We start from the raw sequence: 23636 nt of genomic DNA, 5'->3' as shown, positions 1-23636 counted from the left end.
ATTTCTTTTTTACCCCCCAGTTTCTATATTAGAGTTTAATTAACTCCTAGTTTCAGCTGGCTTTTGTTTAATTGGCTTGTTTCAGAAGCCATAGCATCCTTAACCTGTTGTCTGTTCACAGAACTGGACCAATTTCCTTGGTGGAGAGCATTGAGGTGGTGCGAGATAACAGACATTGAAACACACAGTGATCACAGAGAGATGGCAGGAAATCTATAATTTGCCCATGCATTCACTGGAAGGGTATGACAGCCACACACTACTATGTTTATTCCATAATTTACATGATTATAAATCTACACACATATAAGTAGATACTATACAGGACATACTTGACTTTTCTTTGCCTAGAAAAATAATTTCTCACTGTATTAACACCACATTCCTATAATAATGTTATCCACATTGCTATTAATAAATGATTAATATGCATAAATACATACCATACTACATTACACTGATTTATTACATACTATTATTTCATATCTTTCGTACTTTTATTTGTAGCCACATTACTAGCCTTGCTGTTTACCAGCCCTGTGACCTTATGAATATATTTAATATCTTTGTGCTTCAGATTCCTTATCTTTAAAATATTAGTGAGTGTTTTTTGTGTCTCCTACTGTTGTCTGAGGAATAATTCATATGTAAATTATCACATTACATTAATGAATAAATGCATTAATATAGTAACTCAGAGCAGCGATCAACACACACTAGGCAGGCACTAAGTATCAGCTTTCTGAGAATCTTTTCTCTGCTGGCACGAGTTGTGATTTAGACAAAAGAGATGCAGACACAGCTTTTCCAAAGGTGCTGCCAGCACGCTGGTCCTGAACTTGCTAGAAACTCGTAGGATATCTCAGCGGGAACGCCTTCTACCAGCAGGGTAAGAATGCCTCAGTTACCCTCACATGTGGATGCCTCTTTATCTTGCTATAACCTGAGTTTTTAAAGAGCTGGAATATACATGGCTTCTCTAAATCTCTCCTATTGCCTATCATGATTCTTTCTTCTTGATAAAGTGACGAATAGTTGAGGTTACAGAGGACATCACTAGGGTAAAATCCAGGCCTGATAAGTGCATCAATCAGGAGCTCGCTGGCCTGTCCATGACCAGAACAGCACAGTGGCCGCCGTGTGCCTTAAGCTGACCTCGATCCTGGCGTCGTTACTTTCCAGCTTCATGGCTGCTCTGCGTCTCCTTTCCCTTATCTAACTATTGTGGACCACTACAGAATCTGTCTTCTAGGGTTGTTTTAAATACTAGGTTAGCACACAAAATACTTAGACCATTACTTGACATCGTTGCTCAATTATTTTAGCAATTCCTGCCTATATGACTTTCACAGCGACAGCTACTACATGCCAACGACTACGGTTATTACACTTCCCTTAGAGAATATGTATATTCAAGCATGCTCTACATATGTAAAGATTTTTAGAGAATGGTCTCCTTAGAAATGCAAACCCTGTGGAAAATTTATAAAATACAAGTTCCTTTCATTGAAAAGGCAAAAATTATATTATCTAAGAACGCACGGAGACTCCACCAGTGAACATATGCATTGTTCTCCCATTTTTAATAGATAGTAACACAAAATATAGACACTGACCCTGCATGTTCTATTCTATGAGGGCTGCAGAGAACCTGATTAGCATATACAAAACCTGTATGTAACTTCATACCTAATGGTAAAATACTGAAAACTTTCTCCTAAATTTGGATTAAGGCAAAGAGGTACACTGAACATTGTACTGAAAGGCTTAACCAGAACAATAAGGCAAGAAAAAGAAAAAATGCATAAAAAGAAGGAAAGGAAGAAATAAATCTGTGTCTATTCAAAGAGGATGATTATATGTGTAGAAAATCCTGAGACAGCCACAACAAAACACTGCTAGAAATAAGTGAATTTAGCAAGGTGTCAATAAACAGGGTCAGTATAGAAAGATTAGTTATATGACAATATACTAGCAAATAAACGTCACAACTAAATTTACAGTAGCATTAATAAAAATAAGTTAGCAATACATTTAACAAAAAATATTACAGGTCCCTATACCAAAAACTACAAAACTTTTATTAACTTTAACTAACAAAATGAAGAGATATACCTAGTGTGTGGATTTGAAGATTGTTATCCATCTCCTCAAATTTATCTACAGATTTGACAAAATCTTAATGATTATTCAAGCTGGTTTTTTGTAGAAATTGACAGACCGATTCTAAAGTTCATATGGAAATGCAAAGGGCAAGTGCCGAAGCAGCACTGAAAAGGTGGAATCAAGTCAGACTTGCAGCACTTGAATTCAAAACTTAACATAAAGATACGGCAAACAGGTCGTGCGGCACATCCTAGGGGCAGATACCCTGAGACAAAATAGACACAGAAACAGACTCACACTTTCAGGACCACTTCATTTTTGACAAAGAAACCTAGGCAATCTGATGGGGCAAGAACAACAAATGGATGTTCCAACAACTGGCCACACTGAAGAAGTGATATTCACCCCCTGCCTCTTACCAAACACAAAGACCAATCACCACGTACACACAAACCTAAGAGTTAAAACTTTCAGTCTCCTAAGAAGACACAGAAGATTGTCTTCTACAAGAAGTTATAACCACAGAAAACTGATGATTTAGGCTTCCGTATCATGCAAAAATCTCTAAAAATACAATTCTGAAAAATGGCTCTGAAACCACAGGCTTCAAACCAGTGAGAAACAAGCAACTATAAACTTAAAGGGCATATACTGCCATCTTTACTTAGTGATTCAAATAAAAATAGTCATCACATTTATTATGTGTAGTAACTAGAAAAAGATGAAGGGCACTTAATTTTTTAAAAAGTCTTTCTGCTCCAAATACCTATTTAAAAAAAAAAAAAAGTGGGGACTTCCCTGGCGAAGCAATGGTTAAGAATCCGCCTGCCAATGCAGGGGACATGGGTTCGAGCCCTGGTCTGGGAAGATCCCACATGCCATGGAGCAACTAAGCCCATGTGCCACAACTACTGAGCCTGCGCTCTGGAGCCCACGAGCCACAGCTACTGAGCCCGCGCACCACAACTACTGAAGTCTGTGTGCCTAGAGCCCATGCTCCACAATGAGAGAAGCCACCGCAATAAGAAGCCCACACACCACAACGAAGAGTAGCCCCCGCTCGCCGCAACTAGAGAAAGCCCATGCACAGCAACGAAGACATAACACAACCAAAAAAAAAAAAAAAAAAAAGCAAAAGCAAAAATGGTTTCAATTTAGACAATGGACACTGGACTTCGCTGAGACATTGGGCAAATTACTTCACTTCTGTGCGTCAGTGCATCTATAAAAGGGACAACCATGAGTTAATATACCCAAAGCGTTTACAGTATCTGCCCCCAAAAAGAGCTAAATAAATGCGTGATCAGTGTAGACACACGTATCTATAGGAGATTATGAAGTTCAATGTAGTGAAAAGGTCATGGGTCACCGCCCTGCAAGATCAATGCACAGGTTACAGCAGATGTCAGATGAGAGGCAGGCACAGGGCTGGTCCCCATAGCCGAGCCCTGGCATCCGCCCTGGGAGGCACTGGTCCGAGCACTGGGAAGGCCCTCAGAACTCAGTGTCCAGCTGTCACAGCAGCGTGGCCAAACCTCCGTGCCCTGGGGCAAGGCACCCAGGTCCTCCCTACGCCTCTGTCCAAAGGCGCTGTGGTCGCTGCACAGTCTAGGACCATCGGGAATTTGAGAACAAAAAGAAGCAGAAGATGATAAGGGACTCATAACACTGCCCACTGCTTCATTTCCACCTAATAAGGAAAGAGCTTTGGAATAATCACTGAATTTGACATTTTCTGAGTTGCTGGTAAATGCTGTCAGTCTTGGGGAAGCCGTGGCCAAGAGTGTCCAGTGTGTCATGGAGCAACTGGCAAGGCAGAGTGCGAAACAAGCAGTAAAGACCATGGGTCAAAATGTAGATTCACATTTTACTGATGGTCGCTACTTCAAAGATAAGTGTGTGACAACATATACGTTTGCCAACTTCTCATTTTCCTAAGGAACTACATTAAACATAACTAAAGAAATGAATAAAATTACAAAACCTCTATAATATCTGTGGAGTTTGGTGAAAGACCATTTTAACAAACAGTTACTCACACAAAAGTAAGATTATAATTTCAAAAATAAATCAATATATCAATGTAGAAACTAGTGAACACTGTCCTAAACTCATTCAATATATATAATTCAGGGCTCTTGAACAGGCCAGGAAAGCAAGGCTACGTCTTTGTTAAGGCTACAGAGAAGCATAAAATAATCCATGAAGCAAAGTCCTGGGGAAGGAGATGCAGGTGTTTGGGGTACCGAGAGATTAAAGCCTTAACCCTCAAAAATACAGCGTCCCAAGCCAGGAGCCAAAAGCCAAGCCAAGTTGAAAAGCAGTTCAAAGAGAAACAGTGCACATCTATTTCTGACTGTCGATCTTTCAAAATAAAATTATCTCAGCTCAAAGTGTTCAGGGGAAGGCAGGCAGGACAGGTAAATACCAAATGCTAATAAGAGAACGTCGAAAATTAAAATGGAATTTTCTCAAATTACAACAAAAAGTAAATGTTTCCACTTCGGTGCTAATGTTACTGTTCTATTTTATTAAAAACAAGAACAACAACTGTTGTTCTAAGAATCTAAGAATCAAAGAATTCAAAGGCAATAGATTGAAGGAATTCAAAGGCAATAGATTGAAGGGATGCAACAGTGGTTCTCAACCATGGCTACACATAAAGATCACTTGGGGAGCTTTTAAAATTTAGATTCCCAGGGCCTCGTCCCAAACCAATTTAAGTAGCATCTCTGCAGCTGGTGTCCGGAACTGCAGAATAAGATGGATAAGCTTTCTATTTACTTGCCTTTCCTCAACACACACACACACACACACACACACATACACACACACACACACACACACATGCACACACACGCAGTTTCCTATACTGACCATTATTTATTGCAATAGTTCAGCTCCCAAGCACTGCATGACTAAAAATGAGAGAAAAGTATCAAAAACCACCCAGCACGTTGTGCCTGGGGACTTTATGTTACAGACAGCCGGCTGAGCTCTAGAACATCAGTATTATTTGCTGACTTCTGCTCAGCAGATGTAGCGTACAATTTACACAAGTCAGACACAAACATGCCCTAGTTCTAACATAGATGCTACATTGGAGAACAATTCCTGGTTTCACTGAAGCCGGGCAATACAATGCAAATAGACTTTGCCTGAAGGAAGAAACAGAGACCTTCATCTTTTGTGTCAACTTCAGGAATGATTACTTCTCAAACAGCCTTGAACAGACTTATATTTCGATTTTTCTGCTACTGCTGAATTCGGAAGAATTCAGAAAACATGGGTTCTTCTGAAAAGAATGATTAAGTAGGCTTCTAAAATAGTCCATCGCTTTTCTTAACATGAAAAAAATTAGATAACATTACAAAAACACTTTTTATGAAAATCACAAGTCCCAATATTTCTCCAAGTAAATCTATTTTTTCAGTTATTCATCTGTGCCTTTGTCTTTTCTGTAAACATTTTAAAAACACTCCTCTGAGGACTGCTAGACAAGCTGACACATTCAGAGCTTGAAGGCTAATAAAATAATTATTCAAAATCGGTTCCTTTGTGTAATGAGGGGCACTTTCCAAGATTAAATCCTTGTTATGACCTTTGACTAAAGTTTCCTTTGGAGACCTTCTGATAACTGTCTTTCTCACCTCAGCCCCAGCTCCTGGACCTACTGTGCTTTGTAACGACCTCTCCTCCAATTATGTTGTACGGCGGAATATAATTTATAACTTCATCTCGATAAATTGAGCTGAAGGTAATGAGAAAATATTGTGGGTCTAAAATAGAACATATAGGAATATTGTTTGTAGTAGTAAAACAAAACCGAACCGAACCGAACCGAACTGTACGTCAATGCAGGGTGTCCAGAATACAGAGGGATGGTAAGAAGACCCAGATGTAGGGTCCCTCACTCTGGACCAGATGGCCTGGCTCTGGCCAGTCTTCGTCATATCAGGATCACTCAGCTCCAAGCAAGGAGCTTCCCGGATTGCGCGGAGCTTGGGATTTGGAGCTCTACCTTTACTCTGAGCGTAAATGCCCACCAGCCCCCAAAAGCTGTTTAAATCTGCCCTGTCAGGGTTTGCTTGGTCTACTGACAAAGCTGAGTGAGGCAAGAGCCAGAAGAAAGGTCCCATGACTCCTGCACCTGCCTTATTTATTATCTTGTTCATATGACAAGATAAGCTTCTCCAGAAGGCACCGGCCTCTGCAGTCTTTGTTCGCGATGCCTGAAGAGTCTAGGGCAATGCCTGTCTCACAGAAAAAAGGTTGAGGCCTTAATTTGAATTTAAATCCCATGAATTTCTAAAAAGTGTTAGTAAGAAGAGTTTGGTCTGGGTTCCTCCTGGGCTGAGATCACTATTTAGTTTGCATTATATTATACAGTTCAGCCTGCTGTCAGCGCAAACACTTAAGGCTAGAATTGGTGATCAAAAGTGGAAAAATCACCAACTTAAATGAGAATCAACAGAAATGAGGATTGAAGTTTGGGGTGACTAAAAACTCATATTCATTTGAACCATGTTCTTTTTATGTCTTTCTATACAAACAAGGCACGTATTGAAAGTGAGACATATCCAAATAAATGTTAAATTAATAATTCAAGGATGGATTATTTAGAATCGTTTTATTGACAATATCAATGAGGGCGTAGGATTGTAAGCTGGGGCTTCACAACAGTGGGAAACCCCGAGGAACTGTGAATCCACGTGAATTAGTCTACTTATGGCAGGAGTATTTAGTCCTGAGTGGGAGACTGTGTTTCTCTAAAATCGTCAAACAAAGCCTCCCACGTGGTCTCAACAGGTGGAAACCTCTTGTGATCGTACCTCTGTGCCTTGTGACAGTTCTCTGTCAGAGAATGGATCATGTCAAGAGGGTCCCAGAGAGGCAGGTGGTGGCCTAACGCTGGCCCTCTGCAGGGAGGACGACCCCCTCCCCGGTGCTAACACACCAGGGCCCACAGCAGGTACACTCCTGAGGCTGAGAAAGACACAGGGCTCCCCGAGGGGGATGCCGGGAATGACCTCAGTCTCGCTCTTGACTCAACCTGTTCAACCATCCATGTTCATCAGGTCAACTTAGGAGTCAAATCTGCTTCCCAAGGAACTCCAGCTACCACTTTGAATACTAGAATCTGCATCCTTTGTTGTGATTTAATAAATCAGCATAATGGGTTCTACATCGTGAGCTGTGGGGTGTGAGAATATGAGGTGGGTTCCTTCTCCCTTGCACTGACAGCAGGAATTTCAGCTTGCAAAGCAGAGAGTCCCGGAGATCGAGGCAGTGTTGAGAGGATGGGTGACACACTCCTTCCTCCTAGCAATATCTCCACCTCCACATACACCCTGAAAACTTTAGCAAACAGGCACATGGTAGCCTCACCCAGTAAGCACTATGCACGCATCTATTGACTGTATTAAGCTTCCTTGTCCTTGTAGCCCTCTTCTCAATTGTAAACTGCCGGTGCAAGTTGTAGGGAAATATTTTCTGAGACAAAGTATGGTTCATAAAGTGGTATGCACCAAACACAGTGTTCTGATAGCCAAAAACTTCTGGAATTTACTTTGCTTTAAGCAAAAGGTTACTTTATAGTAACCTTTAAGCAAAAGTAACTTTATAGTAACTTTAAGCAAAAGGTTACTTTATAGACTTCATAGTTTCTAGAAGAAATGTTGATCTGTTTAATTACAGGGTAAAGTCCCACTGGGGACACTACATAATGTGCTATCCTACCTTCTCAAAATACATTTTAGAAAAATCTAAAGTCATAAATGCATCTGACCCCGAAGTTGCAGGTAAGAGGTCATGAGCCATATTCCTTCCTGTCACATAATCAAAGAAAACTCATCGATGTCCTATTACGTGAAGTTCTTAAAACCTCCTAAATATTTGAACGATATGGGGCATCAAACGAGGTGCAGATTAATGTAGCTAGAGACACTGAATCAGAGAAGACATCAAATCTGGGCTTCGGTGTCAGCTAAATATGGGAAATGTGCTATTTCTTTCTGAGCCTTGTTTTTCTCGTTTGCTGTAAGGAATTTTGGGGGGCTTAAATGAGATAATATAGGAAATAAAACAGCAATGATACTGACAGATTTTAGCTGGGACAGCTGTTATAACTGTTAACATTATTATATACATGGTAACGCTTCTGCCCTCTCTCAGAGTAGCAAGAAAGGAAACGCTGGTTTTAATATCTGAGGGTTCAGAGTGGTCACAGAATCAATATTTCAAACTTTAAAAATTCTGTATAGGAGAAACAAATGTACAAATGTTTGAATCATATTCCCAACTAGTGATATTATTCACATTATTTTAAAAGTTAAAGTATTTGGATGACCACATTGGAGAACTAACAGTTTTAATCACTTTCTAATGACTATGTACATACGTATATGAATATGGATATGTTTTATACTAAATGACTATCGTTGTCTTACCTGAGCAGAGTAGGTATGTCCATCTGAACCACAGACGGGGCTGGTAGAGACCCCCGGGCACTGCTGGCAGGTGGATGTCGGGGGACCCCTCCACTGCTTCTGCCCAACTCCTGCATCTTTCATACTGTTGAAAAAATAAAACAAGCATACTTAGTGCATTTATTTAAAAAATAAATTTATATTAGCATCATGCCTTTTCTCCACTGCCATTCCAACTCTTCAAGATAAATTAGAATCAGTAAACTGTATCCTCATTTTCAATGTATTAATCCATAGTGTTCTTCATAAACTTTTGTTTCATAATCAAGGTTTTCCTATAATAAAATAAGAATATATTCCTTAAGGGGGCTTCCCTGGTGGCGCAGTGGTTGAGATTCTGCCTGCCAATGCAGGGGACATGGGTTCGAGCCCTGGTCTGGGAAGATCCCACATGCCGTGGAACAACTAGGCCCGTGAGCCACAACTACTGAGCCTGCGCGTCTGGAGCCTGTGCTCCGCAACAAGAGAGGCCGCGATAGTGAGAGGCCCACGCACCGCGATGAAGAGTGGCCCCTGCTCGCCGCAACTAGAGAAAGCCCTCGCACAGAAACGAAGACCCAACATAGCCAAAAATAAATAAATAAATAAAAGAAACCATGTCCTCATGTGAAAAATTAAAAAAAAAAAAAAAATTCCTTAAAAAGATTCCGCTGGTTACATATAGACTACAGTTACACTTCATCATATGGATTCTCCGGTTTTAATTTGTGGCTGTGAAATGTGTTTTTAACAGCCCCCCAAACAACTCACATGTCTGGAACCTTCCCAAGGGCCCCCCTAGAATTCTACTAGAAATAGTATTAGAAAGCAGACACCTAATTCACCAGGCGTCCCAGAGGTGCATGAAAATAAGAGCAGCTTACTTTTAGAGAAAATAGCAATAAGAAACACTTTTCCAGCAAAGACCAGTATTTAGAGAGCCCAATTAGCAGGTTCCGTGACAGCCAATCCTCTCTTTCTTGTGTGGAAAGAACTCAAAATACATCCATCCAGCTTTGATCTGGAATAAAGTGGGAAAACCCATTCTCTTCCGCTACCTACTCCTAAATTATCCGTTTCTCCACTTTGATTAAACTGCTTGTGCTTGGCCTATTTGTGTGAACAGTTCACACAGAAAGGGGCAAAGACCTTAAAAGTAGGAATAAAAACAACAGGGAATCTCTACACAAGCATTTCCTAGTTAGAAGTCCTCCAGTAAATCAGCACTCGGTCTTGTTCATTAAAACGGCTCATGGAGGGTAATTTGATGTCTCTATCAAGATGAGAAACGAGGTTTTACTGGAAACATTTGCTGCCTTTTGGCTTTTCTTTTCACGAATAAGTCAAATCTACAAAAAAGCAACCCCAAAAGACAACTAAGAAGTGTAGTGTTAATCCTCATTATAGGGAAAGAAGTTTGGACTAATGTATTTTAAATTGTGATAACATTTGGGTGGGCTTTGGGAAAAGGTTTATCACCTTCTCTTACCCCCTCATCCCTCTCCCCCGGCCACTTCCCCCTCAAAAAGAAGCCTATGATAGCTCCAAACACATTTTCTTCATTTAAATTTTGTAAATTCTGCCAAATGACCACTTTAAAATCTTGTCTGGCCACAGATGTCACCTCATAAGACACACAAAAGGGAAAATAACCATGCTGCTATTACTGATTAAAAGATTGGCACAAAATCCTAATGGGAATCAAAACAATGACTGGAAAACCAGGGACATTATTCTACACCACCTCCAGACTCATAAGTCACAGAGATGTAGCAGAGAGAAACAAGAAACATAAAATATTATGTTTGCCTTGTTCTTTCACTGTGTGCAATCAAAACAAGGCATGAAATTATGAAATTATTTGCTCTTCAGTTACATTAGGAGAAATCATTACCAAGCACAGGCTTTTAATCAAGAAAAAGTATTTTATTAGAACAGGATGTCTTTATCACCGTTGCTTTGGGATATGCACCTGTCTATACACTATGACATATATATGTCAACACTATGACTCCTTGTAATCACCTCATTCCCTTTTCCTAACTTTAAAACTCCACTGAAACACAGAAACTAAGATTGTGACATTACTTTCTTGTATAAACATTTTTTGATACATGATGTAGTCTTTTATATATAATTCAAACAGTAATTATATCTAGAAGTGAAAGCTTTTTGAAAATTGGAAGATTTACTAGAAATTATTAAAATTCAAATGACTTCTTAAACAGTGAATTTACAACGTACCTGTAAAATAAGTTTTGGGGTAAAAAGTTTTAGTTATCATTAGTCCCTTCAAAGTCAACACTGCCGAAGCCTAAACACTTTCAGATTCCTGAAGTATATCAATAGAGATGGTATTTTTTATGTAGATTTCATCCTGGTCAGGATTTGCTGAAGTATCATCAACATTGGAAGCATCATAATATTGCTTATATTTGCATCACCATTTTGCTTGAGGTGATGACAAATTATACCATTCTGTAAACCAGCAGAATATTTACTTATGTTTAGTTTAAAATAAATACAACATTAGATGATGATAAATTCACCAGAATTCATGTTTTAATATATTATTCATGCCATACACATGCAGAACAGTGAGTCATGAACTTTTCACTATACTCAGTAAATCCAAAGGAAGCACTTAGCATTTTGTCATCAGAACCAGTCTTTCTAGAAAGGACAAATTAGTCTACAAAATTAGAGGCTAAATTTGAAATCCGAAATTCTAAATATCATAGATTTTATGTGTTCTTAAATCATCTCTGACCTGAAAAAAATGGTTTATGACATTTTCTGTAGAAAGACAAATTACATTCAAGCACATACAGGTCGGTATAGAAGATGGTTTATCCAGGCATATATTCATGTTGGAATTAGGGTATGAATACAAATGAATTTCTAAGACTGTTATTTGAATAAAAAAGTACTTCTACAACTCCATAAATCAATTAACCATATACTAAGAAGAATTGCTAGATATAGACAAATAGGACATGTACATCCTTCATTTCAAAAATCAAAACGTCTATGATTGCGAAAATAAGATTGTTTCTTGTGAAAACAAAATGATCAACCTCACAGCAGGTACTGAGGGGCAAATAAACTGTACTGTTAATAGGACTTGAGGAATTCTAGTAACTCTGACCATTTCTCAGAAGAGCACAAACAGGCCGGTGTGTGTGTGGGGGTGGGCGGCACACCTGGACCACCCTCAGGGTCCCCTCAGCATCCTGAGGGTTCCACCTGTCCGGGTACATGTGGTACCTCCACTCAAGTCTCTTCACCAAGGAAGAGAGTTTTTCATTCCAGAGTCTCTTTTATCAGACTTATCCTGTGATTCAGAATTTGTTTGCTTTAGCATCAGGAATGTTTCTCCGAATTAGTGTTACTCAAAATCTTGTCTATTAAAATATTTGTTCTTAGGAAGATTAGTGTAGTTTACGAGCTATAAACACAAATTTCTAAGATTTAATTAAATATCTATGTATTACGTGTAATATGTAAACATTTTTCAGATTGCTTTTTAATTATATTTTCAAGGCCCTATTTAAAGAAGAGCAAAATGTGTTTACGTGAGAGATAAAATCCTGGCAGTGAGTGTACAGACCAAGATGGGCAAAGTCAAGTGCTTGGGAAAAGGTGGAGCCGGCTGAGGCTATCAGAATGGATGCCTGGCATCTGGGGCAGGCGAACGAACAGGTAAGAAGTTAGACTTGGCAATCTGCTCTCGGACCTGGCCCCCCCCACCACCAGCAGGCCAGCAGCCACCTCACAAGACAGGGCCTGGCAGCCACCCAGGCTGGGGACCAGCCCTGCTTATCAGCTGGCCCAATGTAGTCAGCTCCCCCTCAACAGAAGGGCCCCCACAGCCCACACAGGGGCAGCCCTAGAGGACATAGCTCTGGTGACGGACATGAGTGTGCAGCTGGGCCTCACAGGACACTTCTCCAAGATCAGGAAACATAACCAACCTACAACATACATAGAAATAAACACAGAGAATTAGGCAAAAGGGGGAGATGGAGGACTATCTTAGAAACAGACAAACAAAATAAAGAAATCAGAACAGAAAAAAAATGAAATAGAGACCAAAGAGAGAACAGAAAAGATTGATGAAGAGCTGTTTTTTGAAAAAATAATCAAGATTGATAAACCTTTAGCCAGACGTATCAAGAATCAATGCAACCCCTATCAAAATAACAATGGCATTTTTCACAGAACTAGAAAAAATAATTATAAAATTTGTACTGATAATCAAAAGACACTGAATAGCCACAACAATCTTGAGAAAGAACAGAGCGGGAGGCATCATACTCCCCGACTTGAGACCATACTACAAAGCTACAGTAATCAAAACAGTGTGGTACTGGCACAAAAACAGACACCTAGAGCAATGGAACAGAATAGAGAGCCCAGAAATAAACACTTATATGGTCAATTAGTCTACAGCTAAGGAGGCAAGAATACAGAATGTGGAAAAGACACCCTCTTCAATAAGTGGTGCTGGGAAAACTGGACAGCTACACACAAAAGAATCAAATTAGACTGCTTTCCCACACCATATACAAAAAAAAAAAAAAATTAAAATGAATTGAAAATTTACATATAAGACCTGAAACCATAAAACTCCTAGAAGAAAACATAGGTAGTACATTCTTTGACATCAGTTTTAACTATATTTTCTTGGATTGTCTACTTAGGCAGAGGAAACAAAAGCAAAAATAAGCAAATGGGACTACTTCAAACTAAAAGGCTTTTGCACAGTGAAAGAAAATTTTTTAAAAAGACCTACTGAATGGGAGAAGATATTTGCAAACTATACGCCCAATAAGGGGTTAAAGTCCAAAATATACGAAGAACTCATAAAACTCAACACAAAAATGGAAGAAAGAAAGGAAGGAAGGAAGGAAGGAAGGAAGGAAAGAAGGAAGGAAGTAGCGACCCGATTAAAAAACGGGCAGAGGATCTGAATATAAATTTTTCCAAAGGAGACATACAAATGGCCAACAGGCACATGAAAAGATGCTCAACATCACTAATTGTCAGGGAAGTGCAAATCAAAACCACAATGAGATATCACCTCACACCTGTCAGAATGGCCATCATTGAAAAGAACGCAAATTAACAAATGTTGGTGAGGATATGGAGAAAAGGGAGCCCTCGTGCACTGTTGTGCGATTGTGAACTGGTATAGAAAGTATGGAAAACAGAATGGAGTTTCCTCAAAAAACTAAAAATAGAACTACCATAGGATCCAGCAATTCCATTTCCGAGTATTTTTCTGAAGAAAACAAAAACACTAATTTGAACAGATACACATACCCCTATGTTGATTGTAGCATTATTCACAATAGACAAGATATGGAAACAACCTAAGTGTCCAACAACAGATGAATGGATAAAGAAGATGTGGTCCATATATATGACAGAATATTATTCAGCCAAAAAAAGGAATGAACTTTTGCTATTTGTGACAACATGGATTACCCTGGAAGGTATTATGCTAAGTGAAATAACTCAGAGAGAGAGACAAATACTGTGTGATCTCACTTACATGTGGAATCTAGAAAACAAATGAACAAACGTAACAAAACATAAGCGGAGTCACAGATGTACAGAACAAATAGGTGGCCGCAAGAAGGGAGGGGGTTGGAGGGAGGAAAGAAATAGGTGAAGGAGCTTAAGAGGTAGAAACTTCCAGGTATAAAATAAATAAGTCACGGCGATGTAAATGTATAGCAGAGGGGATATAGTCAATACTATTGCAGTTGGAGGAGGTGCAAGATAGGGTTGGGGATTAAGAGGTACAAACTACTATGTATAAAATAAATAAGCTATAAAAATACACATAATTATAAAAATAAATAATATGTAAAATAATATATAATATAAAAGTAATATACAGCACAGGGAATATAGTCAATATTTTATAATAACTTTAAATGGAGTATAATCTATAAAATATTGAATCAATATTGTACACTTGAAATTAATATAATATTGTAAGTATACTTCAATAAAAAATAATAATAAGATTTTAACACCTTTGTATGGTGACATAGGGTACTTGACTAGTCATAGTGATCACTTTGTAATGTAAAAAAATATAGAATTACTATGTTGGTCCCCTGAAACTAATATTGTCAGTCAATTACACCTCAGTAAAAAAATAGGTTTGGCAAAAGCATCGCTAAGTATATTAGTCTGAATACTACAGGTGCAAAAGATCTTTAACCTCTGAGAGGAAGTCTAATTTTTTGATATATCAAAGGCTATTTGCAATGACTTATTCTGAATTATTATCAGATTGGGTAATATAGTTTTCTCCCATTATTGATGTATAAAAACTCAAACTGGCTGCCAAACCCTGAAATTTTAAAAAATTACTCTTCCAACTGCAACCCTGCTAGAATCAGACTCTTCAAATAATACCTTTTTAAAAATTTATTGTTTATTCAATTTTGAAAGGTTACCTTCTGTTTACAGTTATTACAAAATATTGGCTCTATTCCCCGTGTTGTACATACTTCCTTGAGCCCATCTTACACCCGATAGTTTGTACCTCTCCCTCCCCCACCCCTATATTGCCTTTTAAGAGAACTGTTAAGTATATACTTCAGTTTGAAGATTAAAGTTAAACATTTATTTATCCACCTTATAATGACATCCTATATGCCCATGATCCTTTTCCTTAAAGAGCAAATAACTGTATATTTGAACCCAGGGAATTGAAGCCATTAAATGATAATTTGTAATACACAAAGTCAAGGTATTTTCTCAAAACCTTTTTTTAAAAATATTCCCCCATTCAAGGTGCTAAGTTTCATACCAATATACCTGTTATGTCTCTAATGGCTGGAAAGTTAGGCTCACAGAGAAGTGTTTATCTACGGCTTGTGTTCCGGCACACGGCTCTTCCGCGGCAGCTGGGTTGCATCCTCTCTCCCTGAGCTGTCTTCTGGTCCTGACTCACCCTGCACGCGGGTCTCCAGCATCACTTTCCAGCCTCAGTCACACTTGGAAGCTCATTAGCCTCCGACTTTCCTAATAAATCCCACGTGCATTCCTTCCACTTCTGTTGACTCAGTTTCAGTCTATCTGGTTTTCTGTTTCCTGAACCACGTTGTGCATTTTAACAATATAATTTGAACACGATTTCCACGTTTCAGGATTTACCTTGATTTTAGAAAGTGCGTAAATGATGTTACCAAAATGGTTAGCTGAAAAAAGCTCATTCCAGTTTGATCCGAATTGCACTTTTGACTGTGTCATCAATGCATCCTGGCAAGTCAGCAGCCTCCCTGGGTCTTAACTTCTTCATGGATACAATTCGAAGCTTCATCTGTATGGATCATTTGCTCTAGATCATTCCACGAGTCTATAAATCTTTAATAAAATTACTTATGTGAAGACACACAGCAAAAATCAGCAGCATAGACAGTGAGTACCGGACACGTGTTGTTTTCGACCTTGACTTACGTTACCGAGCGACACAAATACCTCATCATGGCTTGAAGGATGATGTTGCATGGGGCGAGGTTGCTTGAGATATCTGAATCATAGGCAAGTTATAATGATGTTTGAATAATATATTCTGACAAGTAAATATGTTTTATTAAGCAGTGAGCATACTCACAATTATTGAAGACATGAATAAATAACTTCAAAATTTCAAAACAGACATCACTATCAATGACCCTCATAATCTATTTCTCAATCTGAACTCCAGTGGATTGAATGAGTAATAAAGCTTCGAAACGTAGAAAATGTAGATGATGTTGAATTCAGACTCTAGGGTTCTGGGTCTCTGATGTTTCCATATATTTAATTCCAAACAGTATTTTAATGGGTAAAGACCTCTTCACTTAAACTACGGTAAAAGTATATTCAACTGCAAAGGATCTCCGTTATGTAAGATAAAGAGAGTCACTGGAGTTGTTATGGGCTAGAAATGTCCTCACATCTATTTTCAGCAAAACACAGCCAACAGACTGGGAATTCATGATCTTAACATACGATAAATCAATTACCTAATTAATAAGTATGTATAAGAGAGTTACCGATTGCTTTCAAGCCAATAAAATGTTACCGTAAAGCAAAATTTCAGGAACTGAGGCAAATGTTTACATAAACGTAAGATTAGATTTTCACGTGTTTTGATAGCCTTTCACATGCCAGACACACATATTACAATTCTATCTATTATTGTAGCAATCTCATGCAATGTGCATTATTCTTTAAATTCTGAAGCTAGGAAGAGGGAGGTTGAGAGAGCTTCATTATCTTCTCAAGTCTCTACTGCTTGTCTTTGGCCACTGTGGATGTCATGTGTTCTCCTTTTCATTTTGAAACTGATGTTTTTCTTGCCATAAATGTACATACGAAATTTTAAATGTTATGGAAGACCACACTCCTACAGTTCATAAATTTCTAGATCAGTTTCACTAAATAGGTTAAAAAATGACAGCATAGCTCAAATTTTACTTAAAAAAAGATCTACCACCAGTAAGTGGTATCTGGAGAGTACATCTGGCCAATTCAACCTGAAAATTATCTAGAGTGTAATAAATAATACAACACCATATATGTGATTCTGATTCAGGGAATCAGTATGAAGATTAATTAACTAATATATAAACTGGTTCTATTTAATTTGTGTTGACATGCATGTTTGCATGTCAGATATGAGCATATAAGAATATTTGCTCACCATACTTCCTGTATTTAAAATAAGAATTAGGAAATGCTTCATTTTTCCAATTATTAATGTTCACAAGTAAAGCAAGCTTTTAACCATTAACTGTGTCCTTAATTTAACCTTCAGCAGTTCTACAGCAAAGCAGGAACTAAGATTTGAGTTCATGAAAATGTGTGATTCTCAAAGATCAAGGAGAGTCTATATTTGGAAAACCATCTTGACATTTTTAAAATAACAGTGACAGATATGCAGCTTAAAAAGGGAAAAATATTCCACCTAAAAGAAAATGACTAACAATGCAGCACTTATCAAAACACATGGGAACAGACTGATCATTCAAGATGTATTTTATATATCAAAAATATGTCTTGATTATGAAAAATTCTCTTGATTTTTGTTTGTTTTTCTGAACGTAAGAAATATTTTTAGCAACTGTTGGATAAATAGACCTGACAGCTTTGGCAAAAGCCTTAACAATTAAATGCCACATTTTATTTAAAACAATTATTAAAGATCATCCAAAGTTCAGGGACGGAAAACAGAGCTTTTCCTCCCTGTGCTGTCTTCACAGGGGTCACCTGTACTGGCCTCCTCCTTACTGCTTCGCTGGAAAAGCAAAGTTACAGAAACAAGAAAAAAGAAAGAAGCTCCATGATTTGCTCGAGTCTGATTTACAGGCTGAGAGAAAGGTTAAAAGTTCAAAACCTCCATGATGCACTAACTCTTACAGAATTTTCAAGTTAACGAGTTAGTAAAATTAAAAAGAAGCCTAAGTTTGTGACTCCATAGTATTTCTCTCTCTACCAGACCATGTTTAATCCCTGTCCTGAAAGCATCTTCTCAGCACATGTCGACTGATTCTGGCGTAGTCAGGGGTAGAGTCACAGTTGCTGGACAAGGAAATGTTCTTCAAGAAATACTTTCTCAATAACTTCTACCATCTAAAGAGTTGTCAGAAAGGTCTTTTAAAACAGTTCTATTATTTTTATTCATAATATGTTATTACGTATGGTTGTAGTTACTGACCATGTTCTAGGAACGGAATGAGATATCGTCCAACCCGCGCCTGGCTCAACCAATAACTTGTCATCTTCTAACCTAGAAAGAGTACCCATGCATCCTTCTAAATACTGCTTATTTTGTAGCCGAGCAGGACCCTATGGGGCCTTCCCAGAATAGACTCCCACCCATGACCTCCACCTGCCTTCTGTCTGTAGAAAAACTTTAGTCAAAGAATACATTTAATCAGAGAAATGAGAAAATGCAGGAGGGAAAACAGCCAAACAAGACAACGTAATAATACTGCAGCCATTAAACAAAGCCAAGGACCTCTGGTTCCTCCTCGAGGGCTGTAGATAATATTCTGAGCCGGGTCCCTTGAGCTGTTTTGCAGATACTGAAGCCCCTACCAGGTGGGAGAAGTTAACTGCATGCTGCCCACAAGCACGCAGACCCCAGACCAGCTGGAAGCAGAAGGTTGATGATGCTGATTCCCGATGACCTCACCACCAGCCAATCAGAGGAGGGTCCACCAGCTGACCACGCCCTGCTCCTTGAACACTGTAAGACCCATCACTACCTCCTCCAGGGCGGGTGACACAGTCTTGAGGGCATTAGCCCACTGTGGCCCCCTCTGCCTGGCAAAGCAGTAAAGCTATTATTTTCTAGTTCACCCAAAACTCTGTCTTCGCGTTTCTATTCGGCACCAGCGAACAGAGGCCGAGTTTCGGCAACAATTTTATGCATTTATTTAATCATGAATATGCCCTGCAATGTGTCCAGGTACTATTTGACAATCTGGAGGTTCCAGACTGTACAGTCACTGAACTCAGGGAGCTCAGAATTCTTTTGGAGACACAGAGACAAGCGTAGCGTGGGGTGCGGTTTTCCTGTGGCCCAGGAAGTAAAAAGGAGTGTGGGGTTTATCTGAGCAACTTGTCCTCATCTCTGAGGTCCCAACTCGGATGTCGTTTCTCTTGTAAAATGCTTTCTGACTCCACCACCGGCTCCCTTTGTAACTTACACCTTTATTTAGTGATCACTTCTCGTCTAACAGCCATGAGCATGGTTACCTTTCTCGGTTTACCAGCCTACCCTCAAGGGCACCTAGTTCTGAGCCTCTGTCTCGCACCCGTGGCCTCCGCTGAGCCAGTAGGAGCATCCCTGTGCCTGACACACACCCACTCCGCCCCTCCTTCTGCTATTTCTCCCGGCTCTGAGCGTGGGAGATGCCAGAGCCACTTAAAGCAAGAGCCTGCATTTTGTGGCCCCCAAACACTTCTTGTCTCTGTGGAGCCCCCATTCGCACGTGAGCAGAAAGCAGCTGGGCATCAAGAGACGGTGTGTAACGTGTACGCATGTGGCTGATTCGCTTTGCTGTGCAACGCAAACTAAGACGGTATTGTGAAGCAATTATACTCCAATCAAGATCTATTTAAAAAAAAGAAAAAAGAGAGACGGTGTGTAAACTGGATTGAACCACAGCATCCTCTGGAGTCAACACCCCAATGGTCTCACCTACAGACCATTTCCTCAATCACACTCCTGACTTCCTTTTGGTTAGATCATGCTTCCAGAACTAGCTTTCAAAACTGAGCAGTGTTTCTGTCCTAGGTTTGCTGTAACCAGTGACCAAAACCTTTCTGGCTTAAATCGACAGAAGTTCCCCTTCTCACAGGGATGGAGGTCGAAAGTCCAAGATCACCTTCACTGGGTGCTGGCGGGGCCGCACTGGGGGTGACAGGTCGGTCCCAGGTGATGATCTGTCCCTTGCCCCTCCTGTCTTCTGGTGTCCTTGGCACTCCCCGGCTGCTGGCCCATCTCTCTCTGCGTCTCCCCCGCTGTGTGGCGCTGTCAGCACTCCCTCTGTCTCTACAGCCCCTCTCTAATCCAGGACAACCTCCTTCTCGTCAGACCTTCAATTTAACCACATCTTTGGCCCTACCAGGCAACACTCACGGACAGCAGGGCGTAGGGTGTGGACAGGTCTTCCGGGCTGCTGCTCAGCCCTGCTGGAGGGAGGGTACTTGGCAAAAGAGAGGCTTAACGTCTCACAACCAAGTCACTTCAGTTCTGAAGTTTGGAGGGATGTCTCAGCGATGGTTTGAGGGATGTCTCCATCCCTCCTGGGGGAGGGATGGTTTGGAGGGATGTCACCAACCCTCCTGGTTTGGAGGGATGTCTCAGCGATGGTGGATCCTGCCCTGTGCTTACTCTAATGGTGCCCTCACCGGTAGCGGATGGACGCAGGGTCCCCGGCCACACCTGGGGACCAGAGCTGGGCTGCTCGCAGACGTGCGTTCCTGCTCAGACAGGGCTCCCATCAGGCACAGAGCAGCTCGGTGCTTCCCGGCCAGCGTGCTGTAAACCCACCTCATGTCTCCCTGAATCACGGCATCGTTTTACTTCTTCGCTCTACTGATTCTTAAGGAAACTGCATGAGTGCCACAGCTGTGAAGAGTAGAAAACAACCAAGTCCCCATTGTCCTGGTCAAACGATAAAAATAAGTCACCTCAACAAGCCCCATCTGACCCCCAGTGTGACTGGGAGAAGAACAGAGGATGAAGACAGTGGGGTTCTTCTTTTTGTTCTTTCGCACTTAGGAGTAGCGATCCTTGGGGGATGCTGAGAGGGAGCAGGGGTGACAGACTAAGTGTCACGGGTGGGAGAAGATAGACTCACCCAGGTCCAGGCCACCGCGTTACACCAGAGTGCCGAACACAGGCTCCGCTCTCACTGTGAGCTGGTTCTCTCTTCCCAACTTTGCTGGTCAATGTTTCCCAAGACTTTCCGTCCCTCTCCATGAACACCTGTTCACCACAACTCACTGTTCTTTCCCCAGCATGTTTCCCTGAGCCTGGCACAAAGTAAGTGCTCAATAAATAGCACTGAATGGATAAAAGGAGGGAGGGCGGGAGGGAGACCAGGGATCCCTGGCTAAGCACTGAGGGTGGCTCCTATGTTCTTATCTTAGCTCTATGTCCACTTACGAAGTAGAAATTCTATAGCATTACTTTAGTACTGAATAAACTTTTTATAAATAACTGTTAAGTCCTTGTTAAAAGTCATTATAACTTGCCAGATAAAAAGCCAGCCAACTGGAACAGGATAAAAAAATAAAACGGGCTCTGAATTCAAACAAGTCTTATATTTCCCAACAATTATTTGATGCTACGTCACAAAGGAACGTGGCAAAGTTTTACACTGTTTCCTTCAATAGGTTCGGTCCATCAAGGACTCCTGTCAGCCTCGTGTTTTAGGATCTTTAACCCGCCCTTCATCACTCATCCAGGAAGCAAGTGTCAGGAAACGAACAACCCGCTCTCCATGACTGTGCAAGGAACGGTGATTTCCACACCCTGCTCCTTTCCAACAACTCTTTAGCTCCTGTAAAAACACTGCTCATTTGCTGCCATTTTTTCTTTCTCACTTGACTTTTTAGAATAAAATCCATTTATTCTACAGCCTCATGCTAATTTCCTTTGGTAAATACTCCACCACAGTCTCTCTTTCCCCTGTGACAGGGTTTTTCTGACCACTGGGGGTCACAGACACACAGGAGACAAGCGCCCCCTGCAGCCCAAACTCCTCACAGCACTGCCTGCAGCGGGTAAAAAGATGGCTAGTGATCTATCGTGTTTACTGTTATTTTACTGACCAAAGCTGGGGAGTGGGATTGCTGGGCTGAATAAAACGTTCCTGAGTCCCTGCTGTGGACTCTCAAGGCTGAGTAAAGAGCTGGAAGGTTCTCTTCTGGGATTTGGCCCCTGTCTTCCTATATTGAGGTGATGCTGAAAGGGGTAACTGAACCCAAAGCAGGTCTGCCCTAGACCTGAGATCAAAGAATATCTGTGCTCTCCCTTTGTGTTTCTTGTTGGAAGCTTTGTTTGCTCTTTGTTTTTTGTGTGTTTATTTTGTTTACATTGCTTTGATAAAATCCAAGCTTGGATTACTTAGGATTTGGAATGTAAGTAAGTAAAGAAAGCCCTCGGCTTCTTTTGATCCTATTGATATATTATGCAGACATCCCAGGTTTGGTGAAGAAGTGTTCCATGCGTTATAGCAGGCAGACTGGCAGGCACTGGGCTTTCATGCTGAAGCTCCAGTGTGGGGTAAGTATTAACTTATGTACATATTTCTTCTTTGCACTTGTGTCCTTCGGTGAAAATTTTGGGTATTCTGGGCTCCTTTAATCACTTCCCGACAACAGACTAAATATAACCTTTGGTAAGCCTGCCCCACAAATCTCACTGGACGTACGTACAGATCTGTGTTCGTGTACCACTGTGACACTTGCGGACACAGGAACTCTATAAGCACATTTACGGAAAGAGTCTAGTCCCTGAATCAACAGAAGGAGGAGACCCCTTCTGACCAGGACCACCCTTCTTGATTTAATACGTGGAAAATAAATTACTTTTTATTGTGTCACACCACTGAAATTTGGGGATAAATTTGCTATAACATAGTATTACTATAAATAATATATATATTTAAAGCAATCTAGGTATATTAATATCTAAAATACACCTCATTTTAATGCAAACCATAAATGAAATGGTAGAAAGCAATTCCTAGCCTTTCTGATTTCAAATCAGACATCAATTCAACCACTGCAAATAAAATTTATTTTTAAAAAATTTATTAACTTCTTTAAGTTCCCCAAGCTTAGAACCTCAATCTAGGACTCGAAAGTATGAAGATATAAAGAAAGCAGAAACAAAATTCTCAAAAAATATACATTGAAGTCAGTGTCATGTTTGTGAATTTCTTAATATGCAATTTGAAAGAGTTCCAAGATGCATTCTATTTTAAGATAACTAATGGAAATCACATAAAGGCATTAAACTTAATTTTTTTACAACTCACTTTAACCAAGTATGCAACTATGTCTATGTCCTACTGAGTTATCAAATAAGGTTCTTCTTCTCTAAATTATACACCTAAATTTACACAACCACCTGAGTCAATCTATAGACGTCGTTTTTTTCAGAGCTCTAGGAATTTGTTGTTGAATAGCAGCTCTATCATTGTCATCAAGAGAAAATAAATTATGATATAATAATCCTTTGGTGAAGCTAATTTGTCCAAACCCTTAGATTAGCATGCAGATGTTGAGTTGCTGCTGAAGCTTTACTAAATATAGAACATAAGAAGAAATTAAAATGCAGTTGTGAATTATTCATTGAGTATTATGTTCAGTAACCATGAGAGCCTGCGGGGTCTTTGATTCTGCCAGCAACTCACAGCCACCTCTGCAGAACTTCTGCTTTCTCAAGGAGATGAGGAAAATTATACATCTTTTGACAGAAAATTGTCACCTTTGGCATTTGCTTCAGGTTACGTTCTCCAGATCCCATTT

At 40.0% G+C, this 23636-nt stretch overlaps 1 protein-coding gene across 4 annotated transcripts in view; it reads right to left on the bottom strand.

The window, feature by feature from the left end:
• Positions 1 to 23636, bottom strand: part of SPOCK3 (SPARC (osteonectin), cwcv and kazal like domains proteoglycan 3) — a 441020-nt gene that overhangs the window by 163382 nt on the left and 254002 nt on the right. For 3 of the 4 annotated variants that reach the window (XM_061199509.1, XM_061199508.1, XM_061199510.1), the window contains one exon: positions 8556 to 8679. The exons of the other annotated variant lie outside the window; for it this stretch is intronic. In XM_061199509.1, the coding sequence (XP_061055492.1) occupies positions 8556 to 8679 (124 nt within the window). The remainder of the gene's footprint in view (positions 1 to 8555; positions 8680 to 23636) is intronic. 4 annotated transcript variants of the gene reach the window in all.

The sequence above is a fragment of the Eubalaena glacialis genome, chromosome 9, assembly GCF_028564815.1.
Source record: "Eubalaena glacialis isolate mEubGla1 chromosome 9, mEubGla1.1.hap2.+ XY, whole genome shotgun sequence".
NCBI classification, from domain to species: domain Eukaryota; kingdom Metazoa; phylum Chordata; class Mammalia; order Artiodactyla; family Balaenidae; genus Eubalaena; species Eubalaena glacialis.
Note: the sequence above shows the minus strand (reverse complement) of the source record. Positions and strands in the feature narration are given on the sequence as shown.